Source organism: Branchiostoma floridae, chromosome 5 (genome assembly GCF_000003815.2).
Source record: "Branchiostoma floridae strain S238N-H82 chromosome 5, Bfl_VNyyK, whole genome shotgun sequence".
Taxonomy (NCBI): domain Eukaryota; kingdom Metazoa; phylum Chordata; class Leptocardii; order Amphioxiformes; family Branchiostomatidae; genus Branchiostoma; species Branchiostoma floridae.
Window position 1 is genome coordinate 9553981 of NC_049983.1, and position 15267 is coordinate 9569247.

The 15267-nt window shown below is 42.8% G+C and overlaps 2 protein-coding genes across 2 annotated transcripts; both read right to left on the bottom strand.

The window, feature by feature from the left end:
* Positions 1-217: 217 nt before the first annotated feature.
* LOC118416144 lies at positions 218-8623 on the bottom strand. The gene is made up of 13 exons (XM_035821221.1): positions 8611-8623; positions 8143-8284; positions 7181-7274; positions 6523-6622; positions 5452-5675; positions 4724-4957; positions 4093-4255; positions 3124-3284; positions 1993-2068; positions 1592-1788; positions 947-1120; positions 371-502; positions 218-226 (listed from the first exon to the last, which is right to left on the bottom strand). The coding sequence occupies exons 1-13, from the start codon at positions 8621-8623 to the stop codon at positions 218-220; spliced, it is 1719 nt and encodes a 572-aa protein (XP_035677114.1).
* Positions 8624-10183: 1560 nt separating this feature from the next.
* Positions 10184-14555, bottom strand: LOC118416146 (C-type mannose receptor 2-like). Its single transcript, XM_035821222.1, has 7 exons — positions 14540-14555; positions 13617-13799; positions 12877-13091; positions 12072-12234; positions 11385-11602; positions 10525-10696; positions 10184-10188 (listed from the first exon to the last, which is right to left on the bottom strand). Exons 1-7 carry the CDS (start codon positions 14553-14555, stop codon positions 10184-10186), a joined length of 972 nt encoding a protein of 323 aa, XP_035677115.1.
* Between the last annotated feature and the right edge of the window lie 712 nt (positions 14556-15267).

Below are 15267 nucleotides of genomic sequence, written 5' to 3' on the forward strand. Positions count from 1 at the left end.
ATCGTCCTGTCAAACGTTATGTCAACAGCAGACTACAGGATGAGAAGTCAATCTCATGAGATTTTCAGTATCAGCATTCATCTTAATGTAGCAACAGATCTAATGTCATTACATCATTGCAGGATCACATTTTATGTACGTTGTGAATGAATGAATGCTGAAGTTTTATGTGTTATGTGCCCAGGCCATACACCAAAATAGAGTAAAAACAAATTAGTTAATAGCTCTTTCAAATAGTTTAGAGCAAATAACAAGGACACCTGAATGGTTGGTTAAATTCTACAAGATCACGTTGAATCACAACAAATACACAACCAAAATGGTTTCTTTTCTAAAGTAAAGAGTTTCATGAACAGTAAATAGATCTTACCCTAGCCCAGACTTCCTTTGGAGCCCAAAACTCTTCGTCCTCTGTAAACTCGTACCCGACAGCAAGGTTTAGAAAGTTGCCTTCAGTTCCAATTGTAGAAATACCTGTCAGTTCCAACATCCAGCGGTCATCCTGTAAAACGACAAAAGAGACACCTATTGACTTATCTTGAAACGGCAATGCACATGTTGTAACGGTATCTGTCTGCACCTTGCAGTTTGTTGAGACTTTCAATACAAAGAAAAGAGCTGGAAATAAGATGTTAGGAGATGCTACCACGACAGCTTAATCTTTAATGAAAGTATTCAACATTTGCTCTGATCCATTAAGAGAACGGAAACAAGGTCATTGACCAACGGGTCCAAAATCGACAATGACCTCCGTCTTTCCAACGCTTACTCACATACAAAAAGCTTCATAATACATCAAGAGGTTTTTAACTTGTGAAACACAAATACACCACCACCTTAGGCAGCCATACATGTCCTTGGTGCTGATCGCCATCCAGAGGGGGGGGGGGGGATGTACAATAACTCCATAAAAGAAATGACACCAGCGTGTATAGAAGGGGCCTACCCGAGCGCTCAGTAGAGCGGTGCTGTTCCATCCAGACAGCTGCAGCGTGTTGCCGACCTCAGTGATGGAGACGTGTGTGATGGCGATGGGGAGAATAGAATCAATCGAAGGGCGGTACACTTCAACAACCAGTCTGTCATAGCGGAGGCGAGGAAACGCCATGGCGATTGACATCTAAAACATGAAAGAAGTTGTCAATATAAAATCTGGAGATTGTTTGAGAAAAATCTGAAGACTTTTCGACATTCAACGACACTGGGGTCATTATGATCCGTGCTGTGGTATGGGAGTTTTGTTGACGAAATATAAACTTTGCTGTTAAAGGCTAGAAGTGTTAGTCTAAAATGCAATATTCAATTTTCTTGGTACTGTTAGATGTAATCCTGGTCCGTTATCTAAAAGGCTAGGTGGTATGAATATAAGATATGACAATGCTGAGTAACATTCAATGAAACGCTAATTAACCTTTATCCGCGGGGTAACCTATGTTCGTTATAATTGCAATATTTTCAAAATATTGCAGTTTGAAAACACCACACGTCGACTTGCTATCCCTACACATCCTGTTTTTGTAGAAACAATGGATATAGGTCACCCATAGATAAAAGTGAACTAGCGATATACAATAAAACATTCACAACTTACGTTGATTTTGTCACCATATGTTAGATTCCCATCACTCATCCAGGACGCGTTGAAAGTAGGGAGGGCGCCGGTTACAGGAAATACTGTGGTGTTACTGTTCGGGCACACAGGCCCCAAAAAGTGTTCTACTCCGTATCCGTCCACGGTGTAAGTCACGTTCATGTGTAGGAAGAGCTTCTGTCCGTAGACGACTGAGCCTGGAGAAGGAACACAGAAAACTCAGTCAATTTGTTTGCTGCCATCATAGATCTAACATTCGCAAAGCACGAAAGGAAGTTTTCTCATCTCCTAAGTTCAAACCATTGAGAGATGTAATGAACCGAGTATGTCCGTTGTCCATATTCAATAGAAAATTCAAGATTGATATGTGGATATTAAAACAAAAATTAAAAATCATGTACCTTTGATATTTGTAGTAATAGTGCCGTTTAGCTCCCGTCGACCCGAACTGCCAGAGACAGTGATGGGGTCCATGTCCTGAATAGAAAGGAAAAGAAAGGTTCAGTTACATGGTTCTACTGTCCGTCTACTTATAAGTACATTGGTCATTGCATTATTGTCCAACGCTGGTAGATTCTAATGAGTGCTAATGGAATTTGGGATCTTGCAGTAGTAACATATCACGGTAATGTATAAACGGTTTGCGGATTTCTGGCGTCCGGACGCTATTTTGATGAGGCACGCATGAAATTGTTTTCCACTCTAGCCTCGGTTTAGTTCTGTCACGACTGACGCTTGTCAAGAGTATCCACTTATAATATATTAGCCCGAAAAGTGAAAATATAAGTACGCCATGTTACTCCGAAAGGGATGCCACTGTAGCTTAACTGGTATACTAAAGCAGCCTCACAGTTGAGTTGAGCTCCTGATTCCAGTTAGCTGGTAAGGCTAACGTCACATTTCCAAACCGGGCCGGATATTATGGTATGCATACATAACGATATACGCAAATAACGCCCACGACTATTCTCTTTACGTCTTGGTGTCTTTAGTGTCTTTCATATCATACTTTTCGTTCCAGAACGTTACCCGGTCGGGCCCCAGTTTAAAAATGGGACGTAGACCTGACTGGGAGACCCTGGTTCAAATCGAGGCAAGTACATCCTGGTTTTGTGCTGTATTTGTCTTTCGGAAGGAACGTAAGATGGGGTCCCGTGTTCGAGGAGGTGCCTCACGCACGATAAAGTAGAAGAGTTAGCAATCCCTGTAAACTGTACTCTCTAATACCCCTGTCACGTTTGGCAAAAATCGATCGGACGACGATTCTGCGGCAATCGCCCGAGTCTCGCTTATAATCATAACTTTGTTACACAACAATTATACAAGGTACAAAGTATCGCTTATATGTGACAGGGACGGTTTTCAGGTGAAAAATACGCGCAACCTTCTGTCGATCTTAAATATGGCCGACCTTCTATCGATACGCCCGAAGATCGTGGATAATGTGACGGGGGTATAACAGAAACATCAAGGAAACTTGTTCACCTATGTTCCACTGGGCACTTATAGATGAAAAACAAACAACGTGTTACCTCGAAGTCGTCTGAATGGAACAGGAATGTGATGTTGACCAGGGCAGCTTGTGACGTCAGTTGGAGGTTGTACTCCATCGTGACCAGGTCGCCTCCCTGGAACCTGTCTGTGTAATCACCCAACGTCCAGAACTCCCAGTCTAGCTGCACGTCTGCAGTACCTATACATGACGAGAGGTGGAGCCTTGCATATTATCTTTGCCAACTGGTTGGAACGATAATGTGTATTTCTAATATCTGCTACACATTCGATTTCTACAATAAGTTTCTCAGTTCAAGTTTTGCTAAAAACAAGGGTGATGTGGATTCACAAAGGTATTTGAATTCACAAGTTAGGGTAATTCAAATTCAAGGTTTTCAAAAATATTTCGTTTACGTCTAGTCTCACGCGCCGCAAACTGGCTGGCATGGCGACCAACTGCAGTTGAGGTCAGATCACTGCAATTGAGGTTAGAGGAAGGCTATAGGGCTTACTGCAGTTGAGGTCAGGTCACTGCAGTTGAGGTTAGAGGAAGGCTATATGGCTTACTGCAGTTTGAGGTCAGATCACTGCAATTGAGGTTAGAGGAAGGCTATAGGGCTTACTGCAGTTGAGGTCAGGTCACTGCAGTTGAGGTTAGAGGAAGGCTATAGAACTTACTGCAGTTGAGGTCAGGTCACTGCAGTTGAGGTTAGAGGAAGGCTATAGGGCTTACTGCAGTTGAGGTTAGGTCACTGCAGTTGAGGTTAGAGGAAGGCTATAGGGCTTACTGCAGTTGAGGTTAGGTCACTGCAGTTGGGGTTAGAGGAAGGCTATAGGACTTACTGCAGTTGAGGTCAGGTCACTGCAGTTGAGGTTAGAGGAAGGCTATAGGGCTTACTGCAGTTGAGGTTAGGTCACTGCAGTTGAGGTTAGAGGAAGCTATAGGGCTTACTGCAGTTGAGGTTAGGTCACTGCAGTTGAGGTCAGAGGAAGGCTTTAGGACTTACTGCAGTTGAGGTCAGAGACGACCACGTCCATGTGCGGCGTCACCGTTACAGTGTCCCAGTCGATGACGTTGCCTCCGTTACTGCAGCCGTGGAACCCGTCCATCTCCTCTGACGAGAGGACATAGTCCCACACGTTGAAGCGTGCCAGATCCCCTCTGTAGGCCTGATTGACAAGGAACACATCCACACATATACAGTTAGCAAAACCCAGTGCATAATGGTACTAGGCTTGGTATAATTATATAATCTGCCCACTTTGAGCCTGCCTAACTTTAATGAAAGTTTGGTTGCTGTTTTTTTACCTTCACTAGTTATGTTTTTATGTGATGAAGCAGCAAAACTCAAGAAGTTATGGATGGATTGTAGTGAATTTGGCATGTGGTCATATACTATCAAAGAAATGATTCGATTTTGTCCTCTTGGCGGCTTTCCTTGGTACTACAGCAGAACTTCCGGTATTGATATCTCGTGTTCTAGACAAGCTGTGGTCACGATTTGCTCCCATTGGTCGAACTCATATGCAATCATTGGTTGAATTGCTAATTATGATGGAAATTCAGGATCGTTCTATTGTGTGCTATCCACAAATTCTAAATAAAGGCTATCTACAATTTTGAAAGGCAGATGTCACCTCGTTTGTTGAGAAGCCTCCTCTGAGGGAATCCTGTTCCTGTCCCAGAATCCAGGCGCCATTGTTGCCTATGAGGTGACCTGTAGCAAGCCCGGAGCCTGACATCACACTCCGTCCGTCTATGTAAAACGCCCAGTCACCACCCTCGCTTCGCCAGGTGACGCACAGCACGTGCCAGGTGTTGACTCGTATGGGGAGGGGGAATCGATCGCTTTGTGTATCACCGATGAGCATCTGAGTAGAACAGATTTTGTTTTGTTTACAAATGTGTAGAAACTCGTTTTTTTTCGTTATGCTATGAATGGGGGTGGGGTGGTCGGATGATGATAAAACGTTTTTATCCCAGTTGCTCTCCCTTTTTACCTTTTAAAACCACATTTAAGTTGCCCTTTTCAATAGAATCCGACAATACGGCGACCAAAATTGAATTTGCGTGATCCTATTTCGTAATCGTAAGGCCCCCTATAAGTGTGACAGGAAAAACAACAGAAAACAACCCCTAAAAGATTCGCTTTTTCCTATATAATTCGTAGAACGACCTGCCAGGTTTATGCCGCAGAGAGACTGCGGCAAGAGCGCTGTTCTAGTGGAAATCGGGTATGATTTGAATATGATGAAAGATGTACAATTATGATTTAACGTTAAAATACAATAAAACACAAAAACATGAAACAATTCGTTCTTTGCAGGTACCTAAGAAAGTCGTTGAGCGACTCTGCAAATCTCACCTTGTACCAATCTGCATTATGTCTCCCTAAGGCGGTCAATTCATTAGATCTGCCTGGGATAGCGTAGCTGAAGAACGGACCAGTAGTGGCCGAATGTGCCCGGATGTCCATACATATCGTCAGCTCAGAAAGTGGTTCGTCCATAGTAGCGTGAACCTCTACGTAGTTCGCTGTAGATATCTCCGCGGGAAACGTCATCATCAATGTCCCTAGTGATTTCGTGCCTGTCATGACGAGAATGAAGTTTATAGGATTCTTTTTACCGTGCGTAACTATTGGCCCTCCGGTTTTAGTGATGCGGAAATCGTCGTCTGGAGCCTATGTGCTAAAATGACCACCCTGAAGCAGACGTTATGTCCACGCAAGGCAGAAAACTCGCTTCAGGCTCCAGACGTGACCGGGGGGCCAGCACGCAGAAGAATGCTGTAGTCATGCGCGCATCTCTACTAAATAAGGGGAATGACGTCGTACTTTTCGGGCCAATCGTTTTGCACGATAAATAGAAAGAAAACTGAAAAAAAAACACTTTCACGGTTCCAAGTACACATGTGCATAGACATAAATTGCTGGTAATATGGCGAAGGTCCCTGAGACATAACCAAACAGGAAAGAAGCAAATCGACACAGTGAGAACTATTATGAATTAGGGGCCTTCACATTTGGCATATTACCCACAATTCCTGTCGCTACACATGCGTACTTGGAACCATGACCGTGCGTAACCTTCCCACCACTTTTTGTATAGGGTGATGCTCTTGGGCCACGCAGTTGTACAAGCAATACAACATACTCATCCTCATAAGTGATGAGTGCAAGAAGAGATAGCAGTACATATATACGTGTTCAAGCCTTTGGCTTAACCCGGCCGGGATTTGACCTCAGGACCTACATGCAAGGTGCGCACTCTACCTACTATCCCATCTGTTAAATAACAGAGAAAACTAAAGAAAGAAAGAACCTATTTTGAGTAGTTAAGTTGATCCCCTTATAAGAAATGTTACTAAAAATAGAAAAGTGAAAGGCCATTGCAGCATTGAAATACGTCAAGCCTCTCATACATTCAACACTTACCATAGGCATCCAGGAACACGGATTCCACCTCAGAGGCTTTTAAGACACAGTTACATGGGAATTCATCCTCTCTTCCTGTCTGGCCGTTGTACAGGCGAATCTGGAGGTGACAGAGAGATAAGTCAGATCGTTCTTGGATCGAAATTGCTGTAACGGAATTGCTCTAAAAGTGGAAGTAATATCGATCCGAATTTAACTAATTGAAGACTTATTCTTCCACTGGTCGTGACAGAGTAGACAGTTGCTATGTACAGTATGTACAGGTTCATTACTCTCTAAAATTTTCATTGCTCTCACATATGTTGATGTGACATGATTTGAACATCGTGGCAAACTGTGTGCAACAGTTGCATAAAACTTACACAAAATCTAAATAAAATATTATGTGTTCTTCTTGAGAAAAAGTTGCCATTTGGTCGGAGTATGTAGGGAACATCTTTTAGCTTTGGCCAAATGCCATAGTGAAAGACCAAAAAGTGCATAGCATTTATTTTATTCGTGTGCATTATTGCGCAAAGAGAAAAGAAATGTAAGATTATAAAAACAGACACGTTCGCGTTGTGATTTTGATAAAAAGACGCCTGCTGATATGTATGACAACTAAAGACAACCAATCAGACGTACAGAGGTTTAAGGAATCGGTACAATTTGTACTCACCTGGTCCAACCGAACCTTGTTGTCGCCGTCAATCCTCAACTGAATCTTTTCCGGACGGCCGAAATCAGAGTCCTCAAAGTAGTGTACTCGAGTACTGGTAGAATTGCCAGAATTAGTAGAAGTAAAGCAAAAACCTTCCTTCTAAATCTGTCTAACCCTAGATCTGTGTCGATGTAACTCAGCATATATACGTTTTAATACAAATAGTTGATAGCCGATAGAATACGTGCGCTTTGCCTTTTTTGACTATGAAACTAGTCTTTCCGAAGCCTTTAGCTGAACATTCTCAGGTCATTGTACAATTTGAGTTTTGTCCCAACACCAACAAAGCACCATGACTTTTCAGCCAATCACGCCGACCTTCATCATGTGTCTTATTAACGCGCTAACTTTCCGGAAATCGGAGGCATGATGACATCAGAAGTGAATCAAAGGCGGAAGACGGAGTCTACCACTGTCACGGTTCAGAGAGGGTTGATAGACCTTGATGTAGACTGTATCCTTCACATCCTTCAAAAAGTATTCCTGTACCGTATCCTCAACTCTCTCTGAACCGTGAGAGTGGTAGGCTCCGTCTTCCCACTACATTTGATTCACTCTTGACGTCATCACACTTCTGGTTTCCTGAAAGTCAGCGCAGTGAGTCAAACAAATGATGAAGGATCAAAAAAAGTTTGCAAAGGTTAAAAAAAGGGTCGACTGGAAATTCTACGTTGAGGGTTTCTTTTGCGTTGGAACAAAACTAAAAATTCATGGTATTTGTTCTGCGTTGGAACAAAGCTCAAAATCAAATTGTACAACAATGGATTATACCAACACAGATGGGCTTTCATTTGAATATTCTAGTCAAGTTAGCATAACTTTGTATCGCGCTGTATGTGACAGAAGAACAGAGTCAAATATGTCGGAAGTAAATACCCCTGATATCGTATCGATTCCTGATGACAAGAAAGAAGTCTTACCTCCCCGTCCTAAATCGTCCCGGCACAGCTGTGGAGACACACCAGCCGCCACAGTCGGTGGAGTAGATCAGCACTGTCACGGTGTTGTCAGTTCCAGAGAGATTCTGCTCGTTAACGTCAAACGATATCCTGTGCACGTTGTCTGTACCAGGGTGGAAAAGAAAGAAAGACCTCCATTAATATTTTACAAGTAGAACAACTTACTAGATTGATGCCGCCGTTTTTAAGCAAAATAGCATAACATTATATTAAATTTTGCACTGCCACTATCAGTAGCTTACAGTTAACGATTACTCAAGTAAGGCTCTTTTTTCGTCCCAACAGCAAGAAAGTGTCATTGTAGTTTCTAGTGATCGGCGGCAACATTCGCCAGTTTCCGAATAAAAGTTCTAGTATAAAACATACAAACAAACAAACTAACAAACAAATAGACAAACAGCAGCTTGATATATCCTTGGTATAACAGACCATTTCTATGCATGGCACACTCAACAGTATTGTAATGCTTTAAGAATACTCATCACTGACACAAGTAGAATGAAAGGGCCAAATATATTTCCTTGCACTAACATATAACTTATAAGATGCATTTCGCACCAAACTTGCCTCACTGACAATGTAAAAGTTGATAAGGACTTACCAGCCACCTTCCCTCGGAACTGCACTCCTGCCACGTAAGGCTGCCAGCCCGACTGTGTTTCCGTGATCAGCAGTCTCCAGTACTTCGCCGTGGCCGAGAAGACTCCAAATTCCTGGAACTCGTTGGAAGGTCCTACATCAACGACCAAAGCGTCCACCCAGACGTACGGGTCAGAACTCTCTGACCGTTGGAGCTTGAACACTTTCACGTCGTGGGTGAAATCGCCGGTACTTTGGACACGGATTGAGGACAGCGTGTGCGACACACCGAAATGAAAGATGATGTACCAGTCACTGTTTACACCAACCGGGTTCCAGTAGGTGGTTGAGTCGTCGTCCAGGGCCTTGCTCGGTCCATATGACACAACCTGTTGGTTGCCCGACGCCTCGACTACCCAGTCCGCGGAGTTTGACAGCCAGGAGTCTGTGGAGGAACGACGGAGCTGATGAAAATTGCCACATGAAAACACAATGACCTCTAGATAACCTATTTAGAGGGGTGAATTGCAACGTGTTGCCTATTCAGGCAGTTGATATTTGGTCGGTTTTGGCTCACTGATTGTTGAGTTGCACTGATCTGCTTAATACAACAGCATTGAGAGAAGAAGGGCCACGATATCAACCTGCATCTACAAGACTCTTTATGTGATAATCTTCATCAATAGTCTTAATTTGAGGACTCTCTCCATCTAACAGCGGGTATAGAACAGACCTGTTTATAGTAAAATCCTTCAAAAATGAAGGAAGAAACTTAACATTCGTTATCGTCTTGGTTAGTGTAAGAACTGACTACGTTAATGAGCGTATGTACAATCAGCAGATTTCAAAACCTCTTGAGACAGTACCGCATATTCAAGTAGATAACGTTAGGTAAACAGTCAACGTGCTTACACACCGACGGGGAATATACAGCGTATGCACAGCCATATAAGAGGACACAAGTTACAGACGTTACAGAACACGAGTATAAATAACATTGAAGAACAAACCTGTAACGTCTGGTGGTGGTGTCGGTCCTCCAATAGTTACAATTGGAGCCGTTGCCTCCTGGCTCGCTGTGGAGTATATGGGAATGTGTGTCTGATGACATAAGCATCTACACGGATGACATAAGCATCTACACGGATGACATAAGCATCTATCGGAGACTTTATCTTTAGAGCGGGTGACTAACTGAAACAGCCAAACTTTGCCAGTGTGGCCGTAGCCGAGCTATTTGACAGATCGGTCAGCGAATTTCATCGATGAAGAAAGAATCTTGTTAAGCTTGGTGTGTTTTGCTGTCTTTTTAGTCATGTTTTGCATGATATTCTCATTATATACACAGCGACGCCGCCAACGTACCGCAGTCCAATGAGATAGCCCTTTAACAAACCATGTTCCGTTTATATGGTATTCATGTTTAACCTCAAAGTTAACAAAATCCATGTCAACCAAGTTAGTCACAAGTATGGTAGGACCTGTGCAAAAGGTACCTGATATCAAATAGGCTCAAAGCATAATGCTACATGGGGAGAGGTTTGGATGATTTAGGTTAAGGACACTATAGTGCGTTAGGTGGTGGATTCTTGCGCTACTTTTCATTGACATAAATCATCCACTTTTTCTTGGATAGTTAAATGACTTCCTACTTGATTGAATAGATTGACTCAATCATGTCTTTAAGTAAAAGTATTTACGCGGGACCTGCGTTTTCACTGCGAGAACACAGATCAATATCTTGCATCGTAGGAAATGACATACCTTGTTGACAGATGTAGTACTTTTCCGAATCGCAAAAGTCGTCGTCCCACGTAGAGGTCGATGTGTACAGTTTCCCGCAGTTTTGCTCTCCAAGACCATTGTTGGGCTCTCCTGGGTTCCAGTTGGTGTAGTTGACATCAGTGTCATCAGACCATTGCCACTGTCCTTCGTGCTGAAAGTGAAGATGTGGAATTCTCACTTTATATGATCTAATTATTCGGCATGTCAACTAGACACGCCTTCTCCAAACATTGGACTCTGTCTTCCTGACATTCCAATACCCTTTGATATCAAATCATCCATTTGTGTAATATACTATTTTCTAGTAGCAGGTTATATAATATGCAGTGCTTCAAGTTAAGTTTACGTTGCAGTTGTAGAAGTGACACTGACGAAAACTAGTGGATGCTAGTGGAAACGTCTGACCTTTTCCAAAATCATATTTAGTTGTTTGAGTAACTGGTTTTTGGCGTATTATGTTCATTGTTGCTCTTGGGCGTTTTTTGACAGGCCTGTTCAATGCCAAGCTCCATTTCCACCAGACGGCGATCGCAGACCGTTCAGTGACCAGAAAGTGGATTTGTGTGACACTTTACTTTAGAATTGGAATACGATGCACGATGCGAGAGTACGATTTAAAAGGGAACAAAACACACGAAACCTACAATGTATTCCTTTGTCTATGGAATTCGATCTGTCAAATCTTTTGTCCCCCTGTCAGTGGTCGGAGCTTCTAGTGAAATACCTGTGTAATCTCCAGAGGATGTATTCTTTGATGGTGTTATGTATGTCCATTCTATTACCTACAATGGCTACGTGTAACGTAATGTACAAGGCTTAAGAAAAACAGTCCAGCGCACCTCATAGTCATGGAGACCAATCCAGAAGTCTTGATTCGGCAGCACACCGCTCGCAAGATTCACAAGGAAGTTGTTGATGTCCTCTGACTTGCTATCAGCAAGATGCGCACCGAAAGATGCACATGCAGCTGCCGCAGTGGAGTGGTCCTTCTGGGTGCCGTGTATTGTGTAGTTGTAGCCATTCCACTTACCACTCGTCAGCGTGTCATCCTCTAAAGCTAAAAAGATCAAGGTGCGAAACGTAAGCCCGGATGACGCAGATACGGGAAGACAGAAGAACCAGATGAAACATGATGTATAAAATAACTATTTAACTGGTACATTTGTCCCCTGCTGATATTGCCTATATCTGCTTTATGTTCGGATTTTTATTTGTGGTTTGTTATCATGTATCACTTTTGTTTCATTTGATGTGACTTTATGTAATGTTTTGTTGTTTTGGTGTCTTATAAGCCCATGTGGGCTGGGCGACCTCGCAAGAGACGAGAAAGTAAACATTCATTCATCCATTTGTTAGACGTACGTAATACTAAGCACCGAATACCCGCTCAAGGTCAAACAAGACCAAGAAGTACTTATGCCTTCAATTCAGAGTTATCAACACATTTAATAAGTTAAAAAATCAACCTTGGTGTCTAACTTTCATTGACGTATCACAGATCAAATTTATACTAAGAAATGTCCTACCTTGTTGACAGATGTAATACTTCTGATTGCTGCAATAGTCGTCGTCCCATGTGGCTAGTCGTGGAAACAGTTGTCCACAGCCCTGTCCACCACTGGGCTCCCCTGGGTTCCAGCTGGTGTAGTCGAGAAAAGTGTCATCAGACCATTGCCACAGTCCTACGTTCTGAAAGTGAAGATGTTGATTGTCATATTATAATTTTTTCCCGATCGGAATGTCGACACGGCAATGCGCAGCAATTCAGGGGAGCATCGACATTGGCGGTTTGGCTTACAAAATGGCAAATATTCTTGATATAAACTAGTCCTATTTCTGTTTCCTATTCCGTGACAACTTTCGTCCTGTCTTTCCGATACGTTTGAACATTAAATTATCTGTCTGTGCATTCTCTAGTAACGGGCTAAATGGTAAAAAGCTTCTATTGAAGTGTTACATGGCCGCTGCAGAGACTATCATAATTGATTGCTATTCTCAAAAGCCATATTCTTAAGCTCTGTTCATTGGTCAGGCCCTCTTTCAAATGACAACAATCGCAGAGCGGCCGGAGTGGATTTGTGTGGCTTTTAATTTTTAATTGGAACATGATGCACAATGCAAGACTATGATTTGAAAGAGAGCAAAACACTCGAAACGTAAAGAGATCGTTCTTTGTCCATGTAATTTGATCTTTTTCACTCTCTCAGTGGTCGGAGCTTGCAGTGACATACCGGTGTAATCTTCAGAATGATCTATTATTTGGTGGTGCTCTGAAGTCCACTCTATTACCTACATGTAGAGTAACGTACATAGAAAAACGATCTAACGCACATCATAGTCATGCAGACCAATCCAGAAGAACCCGTTAGGTAGCACACTACTCGCGAGGTTTGCAATGAAGTTGTTGACGTCCTCTGACTTGCTAACAGCAAGATGCGCCCCGAAAGATGCACATGTTTCTGCCGCAGTGGAGTGGTCCTTCTGGCTGCCGTGTATTGTGTAGTTGTAACCACTCCACTCACCACTCGTCAGTGTATCATCTTCCTCTAAAATTTCATAATGCAAAGATTTTCATGTTATAGATTTCCAGAGCAGGGTGCGAAACATAAGCATAATTCCACATATACAGGAAGATAGAGGAACTAGAGTATACAATCTTATTGCACAACAATTGTTGCGGGTACAATGTATGACAAGTTCTACAGCAGTGTATTCTCAGAACATCAAGACTAGTATCTATTGTGCATTATGTGTAAAATAAATACTAAAGGTGCACTCCCACCGCATTTGTGTCAAGCTTGCGTCACTACGTTGTTCGAAAGATACTCAACGAATTTCAGACATAAAGAACGGATTTTCTTTCTTTTTGTGTATTTTGCTGTCTTCTAAGTAATAACGTTACTTTTACGTATCACGAAACATCTAAATCATTAAAAATCGCGAAAATAACAAAACAGTAACGCAGTGAACGAACCCCGAAGTGCTGCACCGGTGCCCCAAGTGCATTGAGAGTCCACCTTCACCTTTACAGACTGAACGCATTGTATGTAACCAATGAGATATTGTCTTACCCTTGCATGTTGGAACAGGATCACTCCATTCTCGGTCGGCTTGGCACGTCACAGTGGACTCGCCGTCCAGCTCGTACCCCTCGTCACAGGTGAAGGTAACCTGATTCTGGTATTCAAAGTAGGTCACTCCGCTAGGACTCAGTGCTCCGTTTGCTGGTGCAGTCGGTGGCGAGCATTGTACAGCTGAAATCGTGAACAGAAGTCGATGAAGAGCCTTTTAAATGCTCTTTTCTTGTCTCTTTATTGTCAGGAACTATGGCCAATGCGGACAAAACAATTGACAGTACATTTAAAAAAAAACCCAATAATCTAGTACTAAAAATCAAAATACAGGATTCACATTGTACCTCGTGTACGTGGTCTATATACGACGTGACAATAGTTATTCCATAACGTACTTGTGGAAACAACACCACAGTATTCCAATACTTTTGTGCTGGCCTTGGAGCTTGTTGAAATGACTAGATCTCTCTCATACTAGACTTTATCCTGCTAGGCACACTCTTCTAACACGTGCGGGAGCAACGTCACGGAGTACAGTTTTGTTATCTTGACTTTAGTCATACTCGTACGTTCTAACTGTTACATGATATTTCCATTATGAAGTCAAGTTAAGACGCGATGCCGCCAACGTACCGCAATTATTCAGTGAGGCAGTCCTTTATAACAGACCATGTACAAAGTGTTCCGTTTATATGGTACCCTTGTTTCACTTCCAAGCTACCAAAGTTCATAAAAAAAGTTCATATCAACCAAGTAGGTAAGAAGTGTGCTATGATCTGTGCAAAATGTGACTGACGACAAGTAAGCCCTAAACATACTGCTACATGGAGAGACGCTCATTTAGCATTTCCTTTTATGTTGTAGATTTCTGGAGCAAAGTGCGAAACATAAGGCCGGGTTCACGATACTGGAAGACATACGAACCAGATCAAACATGGTGTATAAAGTAACTAATTAGCTAACTGGTGGAGATGTAAGCTCAGAAAAGAACAAGAAATACTCATTCCCAGCTCCTGCAAGTATCAGATTTATCAAACCAAGATTGATGTGTTTCCTAGAACTATCGTAGACTGGAACACGTTTGCACCAAGGTAAGTACAATAGGGGTGTCCTCACTGGATAGCTTTAAACAGATTTTATAATGTACATGTTCAGATGTTAGGTGTGGCAGATAAAGACGCATACCTTGTTGACAGATGTAATACTTTTGATTACTGCAACTGTCGTCGTCCCACGTAGATGATTGTGCATACAGCTGTCCACAACTCTGCCCAGATCCACCATTGGGCTCTCCTGGGTGCCAGTTGGTGAAGTCGACATTAGTGTCATCAGACCATTGCCACTGTCCTTCGTGCTGAAAGTGAGGATGTGGAATTCTTACGTTATATGGTGGTATATTTCGGAATGTCGACACGGCAAAGCACAGGCAATCACGAAGAGCATTAGTGATGACGGTGTGACAGCGATTTCGCCCCCCCCCCGTGATCTCGCCCCCCCGGGAGGGGCGAGATCACTAGCGTTTTCGCCCCCCTTTAGCGTTTTCGCCCCCCCCCCCCTATACCCGCCAGTGTTTTCGTCCCCCTTAAGAACATTGCTTCTCGGAGGGTTCTCAGGAGCAACTGGTTGTACTGCACCTGGGGAGTAACGT